Source organism: Anarrhichthys ocellatus, unplaced genomic scaffold (assembly GCF_004355925.1).
Source record: "Anarrhichthys ocellatus isolate YVR2014 unplaced genomic scaffold, GSC_Weel_1.0 scaffold1, whole genome shotgun sequence".
Taxonomy (NCBI): domain Eukaryota; kingdom Metazoa; phylum Chordata; class Actinopteri; order Perciformes; family Anarhichadidae; genus Anarrhichthys; species Anarrhichthys ocellatus.
Window position 1 is genome coordinate 13,635,476 of NW_022280031.1, and position 7,001 is coordinate 13,642,476.

A 7,001-nucleotide genomic window follows, 5' to 3' on the forward strand; every position below is an offset into this window, starting at 1 on the left:
CACTGCACTGCACACTGTATGAAGCCTCTACTGTAAACACCTCAACAGACGGTCATATTCAGTGTAATTAAAAACAAAAATGGATGACAAGAATCTCTGAGCATCCACAGTGACAGATTATTATTATCTTTAATTCTTCTTTCCATATATGGCCATATGCTGCCCTGCGTGCCTGACAGTGGTGAATGTGCTTTTTGGGATGACATGAGAGAAAATGGTAGCAGGAAAGTGATTCTGGCAGTTGAGAGACTGGGGAGCAAAGGAAATTAGAGTTTGTCATAGGTGAGAAAAGTACGCCTCTTCAGACTTCACAGAAAACGCTTGTTTCATTTATCTTTTCCGGGGAGAATACTTTACAGCGTGTTTCACAGTTCTTCCTCTCTTCCCTTAAAATGAGTGGTCGGCCTAATACTCTGCATTGGATTACATTGTAGTCCTGGAGCTATTTCAGTGTCTAAGCCCTAAAGATGAAAAAGGAACGTCCTGTTTTTGGTGGACTTACTGTTCTAACAAAAGACTGTGGTTGATGTACATTAACTAAACACTGCATGATTCATACAGAAAGATAAAGTCCCCGTAGCATTTTTATGGGAGAGTAGATACATTTATGATCACAATTACAATTTAACCATCGTTAAGCAGAAGTTTGCGCTCCGTTTTCTAAAACAAAACGAGACAATTGCTCACGTTAACAAGTACACATTAACAAACTCGCTGGACAGTAATTAACTGTTGCAAGATCATTGGTGAATTCTCCACCTTTTATCTGCTTTGAAGTACAGATGAGCAATAATTACACAACAGTATTACGTTGTTAATGGAAAAAAAAAAAAAGCCCATCGAGACTGGATGTGGTCCACATACCAAATCTGACAAACAACAAACTGAGTGCAGCAGTGAAGAAGTGAGTCAGAGAGAGTTTAAATGATGTTAATTTGTCAAGTTAGGGTTGATTAAAGTGATGGAGGTAGGTGCGGTTCGGATAAACGTCAAGGAAACAGGAAACGAGCAGGTTCTGTCAGCTGGGATGTTGACATGCGCCGCATGCCGGCAGCTCCAGCAGTAATCTTATAGAAGTGGCAGATTAGTTCTTATAACATAAAATGTCTGACATGCATACACAGATGCATCCATCCACCCCCCCCCAACATACACACAGATGCAGGATGCATGCTCATTTGCGCACACACGGAATTCAGTGCATACAGTGGCAAAGTAATCTGTGGTTGTAAGAAACACCGAGAGGTGGTTGTGATTGACAACCAACCCGTTCCCGCTAAAATACCCGTCTGACAGAGAAAAGAACCAAACGCAGGAGTTCAAAAGCCAGCCACAGAAATCGCCTCAGTATACTTCACATGAACGCAAACAAGAGTATTTCGTACGCCTCTGAGGAGCTGAGCATCTGAGGTGAAATGTGTGTTAAAAATGAAGAAAATCGATGCTCTTTGTGCACACCCGGGTGCCAATCATGAGCATGCCTCTTTGAGGGCCAAGTCTCATGCAAATGTCAGCTCCCTAGTACATTATAATTCCACCCCAGATCTTAAAGGATGACACAGTTCCAAAGCTGCACTCGCTCCACTGCGCAGCTCTGAGGGAAAGAGGGGGTAGTAAAAACTGCTCGCTTTCTTTGTTCAAGAGACATTGTAATTTAACTGTTGGTAGCAAGCAGTGGCAATTGCCTTTAATAATGGTCTCTACACTCTAATTTGTGTAGGGATTTGCCCAGACCAGTCTTGTCTCACAGGCCCTTAATGCGTCTGTGCCGTCCGGCCGATGTTGCTGAGAGAAGGCAAGGATGTACCGAGCGGAGGAGAGTGGAGAGATATTTACAGTAAAGGGAAGGAGTGAGAGCAGGGGAGGGAAAAGTCTCCCACAGCAGGAGGTGATTATGGAAGGGAGAGATACTAAAGTGTGCTCTGCCATTTCCTGTTCCTCATAATATCCGATAATGTTGGTATAATTAAACCCAGGAAATGTGGCTTCATTAGTCCCAGTCCGGTTGTTAAAATGAAGTGCGAACTAATTGGTCAAGTATACACCATGGCTGAAATTATAGAGATGCAGAATGGAGATGGAAGCAGCTAACCATGCGGAGATAGATATGACTGACAAAAGCCTGACAGCAAAGGTGATGTTTTGTTTTTTCGCAGGTGATGTAAAAGCACATTCAACGTTAAAGTGGTCTGGTGAGGGGAAGCTTGCATTGTGTATGATCTGCTCTGGACCTCAGCACAAAGCCTTAGCCGCCTTTGGTTCCAGCAGGTTTCCTGCCTGCTGTCATCTGCATCACAAAAAGAGGCCTTTTCTCAAGACAAACACTGATCAAGTCTTATCTTTTTGAGACATGTAATCCACTGGGGAAAGCCGGACTTGTAGCCATTAGGCACTGTCCTCTGAGCCTTGACCCTCTGCACGCTCAGCCTTTGTAGCGAAAGGCAGTAGCAAAGCTTGTTTCCATTCAGCTGGGAGAAGTGGTCAAAGCCACGAGATCAAGCTGTTCCCAGCACTTTCTTTTCTTTTTTTTCTCCGCTGAGAAATACTTGTCTCAATAGTTTTTTTGGTAGATGGTGTGTAAAAAATCCTGCAGAGAACAAGATCTGATGTTTGCCTTGGTCTCCCGTAGGTTTGACAGCATTTTTGAGGAAAAGTTTGAAAATTCGGAAATGGTAAGTCTTAAATTGGGTGGAAAATAGGAGCTCCTCGCTGGAGACATGCTGCCATTTTTATGCTTGTTTATTTCCTTCTTTGCTTCTTTCTCTCTTTGCACAAACCATCTGCCACACAGGTCCTGTGTGACTTCACTTCAAGAGCTCTTAGTGGCTGTCTTCATCAGCTCAAAATTCGCTGCAGAAAAACAGCTTTAATTAGTACTGAGGGGGAAGAGAAGCAGCAGGGGTCGCACGCTTCACTATATTTTAGAGAAAACTGCTTGCAAATGATCAAGAATCGCATTCCACACAGCTTCTCCTTGGCAAAGGCATTTAATGCTTTTTTTCAACATTATCTCTTTTGTGTAATAAAACACGTAAACGCTTAGATTATTAAGTAGACTAGGCTACTCTTCATATGAACACGTGTTCAAATTAGCAACAATAAGACAAGCTGTGAAACTACATCGCTCAGATCACTTGGAGCAATAACTCTCAGGTTGCATGCAGGTAAATCAACTTGTCCGGCTAAAATTGCCAACCGCAATATTTCAAGCAGCCTTGTCAATATCCCTGAGCCTTGAATTTGCCCTACTAAGCATTGTGCTCTGCAGCTAGAAAGATTGAAACAGCAAATGTCAGAACACTGTTGAGCAGCGTTCGGTATCTTGTGTTACATTGGAAAATGAAACTCTACAGACTGCAGTCTGATCCATTCCAGCAGGCAATTACGCCATTTCACCAAGGCCGCTAGGAAAGCTTCACCAGAATTGGGCTGACAGAAATGGCCTCTCTGACACATCAGAGGAAACTAGGGATGCCCCCACTCCCTTTTTCTTCTCTTTGCAGGGTTTGTCAGGGTTCTTCGCCGCTCGTTTCGTTTCAGAAGGGCTTTGAACATTAGCTTCTGTTGTTCTGTTCTGCTGTAGCTTTGGAGACATTTCACAGCCCATTAGCTGCTCTTTTAGCCCTAACCACGACTCAAAACCCGGCAAAGAGAGGAAGGGTGGGGGAGTCACTGACAGAGTGACAGAGTATAAAGCAATTTTCCCAAAATGTCAAACTATTGCTTTAATATATTTTGGCATTTAGAGGAATCGTGATTTTTTTTTAATTATCTTACTGAGATAAAAGTAACCGCAGGGAGATCCAGTATAGTCTTGTTAATTTGAATACATTCATATTATACAGCAGATGCTAAACTGTACTACTGTCTCAAATATATCCCTGTTGCCTTTAGGGGAAAAAGAAGAAGAAAGAAAGCATGCAAAAAAAACTAGTAGAGATCAGAGCTTAAAGCCAGTGGTCAGAATATTGTAGCTTAATCAGCCGTACACGCACCGTTTGGTTTATAGCATTGTGGTTTGGCCAAGACAGAGTTACGGTGGTTTCCAGTGCAGTTGATGGGGTTGAACAATTTGTGCAGCTGGCAGAAAAACCATAATCAATCCGGAGACTATAGATAAGGGCCCTAAAACCAGCCAAGCACAGCGTTTTCTCTTATCGCAATTACACCTTGCCCTCCTCAGGTACAGCCAATTAAGCTAGGAGAGGATGCGCCGGCAGCCACTTCACATTGAGGAGGCCTATCAAGCATACCCCATCACTGCAGAAGGGGCAGAGAGGAGCTTCTTAAGCATATGAAGATAGGGGGAGGGAGCTAAATTAGCAGCCTATACTGTTTTGCACTGCAGGTATTAAGGCCTACTGTACGTTCCTGGTATTTCATTAACGCACGTGTATGAAAACAGGAATTGAGTGGCGTGCTCTGGTGAGTGATGAGCAGTCTACTGGGTGGCTGCCTGCTGGCTGCGTTTCATCAAGGGACCAAGGGCACACAGACCTTACCCTGACACTTCCTCCTCTTGCTCTCTCACCTGCTTTTTAATCCATTCATTACGTCACTCCTCTTTTCCTGCCTTTCATTGCCGAACATCATTCACATTATGTGACTCCTTAGCAGCACAGAACAGGAAAGGAGGTGTGGGAGAAGAGAGAACTCATGCGTGTGTTTTAATGTGAGAGCGGTTAAGAAAGGCAGCGATGAGGTCAAAATCAAGGATAAAACTTGGGATGAATACAAATCTATTGTGACTTGTATTCCTTTCTCTTTGTTTGAATTTTACTGGAGTGGAGAAAAAAAAGTGCCATACTCTCGCTAGCTTGGCAATGAAAAATTGATCACACAAGCTTCTCTGTGCTGCGGATCACTGTCTCCTCCACCAGCGAATGGTGGTTAACCAAACACACAAAAGTAAACCTCAAGTGCTTGATCTGAACCACAAGTTTGCACACCTCTTTCCTCTCGCCACTTTTGAGGTTTCAAAGACCAGACACACAGCGTGTGGTGTTTTGTCTCCACCGTGTGATGCCACCACACCAATTTAGCGCGACAATTTAACCCCAAAGCATCCTCCTTCATAGAGCGGAGAGCAAGTTGAGCAGGATCGCTTCTTGCCTCAGCGCCATACTGGAACTCTGACGATAGCATGTACAGTGGGGAACATCGAAGCACACGAAGCAGTGTTATAGATTGAGAGTGGCCGACACAGGCGCTCTCACGCTGCTTACACTGCGAACCAGATGTCTGACCAGAGCGCACACACACACACACAAAATAAAACCTAAGATTTACACAAAGCCAGTACTGCAGATGGACTTTCCCTTTAAACCTGTTTGATGAAATGATTGAAGTGCTCCTCCAAGCACAGGAAGCCATTGATAACAACCCGACAGAGGGGAGCCAAATTCAAATTAAAAGGAAAAGAGAGGCTGCCTCAGTGGGAGGAACCATCGACTCCCTATTTAGACTACATGGAGATGCGTTCCACTAAAGCTGGAATGAGACAAAGTGAAAAAGAAACCACTTATTGGCTCCTTATTGAATACTATTGGAGTCAAAAGGGGGTAAATTGACTAAATAGGTCGAGGAAAAATGTGAGCAGGGAAAATATGCTGAATTCAAATTGATGTGATTGGCCACATGGGTCTGTGGATGCTGCTTTCATAATTGCCTTCGCTTGATGTTTTCCTCCCCGTTTCAACATTTGCCGAAACACGCAATGTGATGTAGAGGAAAATAGCTTCCTGGTGAAATTATGTTTGTGGCGCGGCACTCCCCCACTGAGACTAACATTTGAGAATGGTTCCTTCCACATCAACACAAACAGCCAATCCGCTGTAGCCGGTCCACACACAGATGGCTCTGAATCAAGGGGGTGTGCGGCGGCGGCGGCAGTACTTACCACGTTCACTGGACAGGGTGGTATCTGTCACCAAAAGACAAAGCGAGAGGGAGAAAAAGGGCAAGGGGAAAGGAGAGAGAGAATGATGATTAGAACATAATAGGCTTCAGTAAAAGTGGCATTGCAATGCCAAAGTCACCGCTGAACAAGAGAAAAAAAACAGATCAATTTCTGGGGATTAATGGGTAGTCACAGGCAATAGCCGGACAGGGACATACAGTATACAGAACGTGGGGCTACTATCGGAGAAAATTTGCTGTCACAACTGCGTAGTTGCTCACATTTGTCTTTGTCTATTACCCAGGCAGCACCATTTAACCAGAATACAGTTTGTTTTCTCTCTCACACTTCTTGTCATTGCCCCAAGCAGTGGGATTCATCATTATCTTCAAACGCTTGTTGTGATGTCTACATTGCTCTTGTTGCTCACTCAATGAAACACAAGAGACTTGCGGGATATTGCATATTGCGTATCGCACGCACTTATGTACATCGTCGTGGGCGGTATTTATTCAGGCCATGGCACCACAGCTGGGTGGCCATGAGGAGAGGCAGCCGTGGAGGCCCTTGACGTCTCTCTCCTTATTGCGTGCCCTTCTCGTGTCCTCCAGTAGAGTTGCTCAGGCAGATTTGATCAGAGGTAATTTCCAAGGCTCACTTTTGCATTTATTGCTTACATTGTTAATCTAGAAAGCCTTTACGATGAAAAATACCCACTCAAAGTGTAAAGAAAAGGCTCACTGGTGGCTCTCAGCTTCCCCTCTCACAAGAGTAGTTTTGTTTGAACTTTGCTGTCTCACAAAAGTTTGTCGACAAATGCTGGAAAGACTCCAATTGTCCCCGTTCTAAGCCACATCAGAGGCCTGGTTCAGTCCACCGCATCAGTTCAGACTAAAACATCTCAACAACTATTGGATGGATTTTGGACACACATTCATTGTACCCAGAAGATAAATCCTCCAAGGGTCGGCGATTGTTTCTATTCATATCGTCCAATCACCACGGGGCGGCAGTAGTGGGGGGGGGGGGGGGGGGGGGGGGGGGGGGTGGCCCCCCGGGGGCAGGGGCGGAGAAACGGAGACATCTTTGTTTTGGAGAAAAT

At 44.6% G+C, this 7,001-nt stretch overlaps 1 protein-coding gene across 3 annotated transcripts in view; it reads right to left on the reverse strand.

The window, feature by feature from the left end:
- The window catches only part of cdh4 (cadherin 4, type 1, R-cadherin (retinal)), a 175,062-nt gene that overhangs the window by 97,494 nt on the left and 70,567 nt on the right, over positions 1 to 7,001 (reverse strand). For 2 of the 3 annotated variants that reach the window (XM_031843236.1, XM_031843227.1), the window contains exon 3: positions 5,900 to 5,923. The exons of the other annotated variant lie outside the window; for it this stretch is intronic. In XM_031843236.1, the coding sequence (XP_031699096.1) occupies positions 5,900 to 5,923 (24 nt within the window). The remainder of the gene's footprint in view (positions 1 to 5,899; positions 5,924 to 7,001) is intronic. 3 annotated transcript variants of the gene reach the window in all.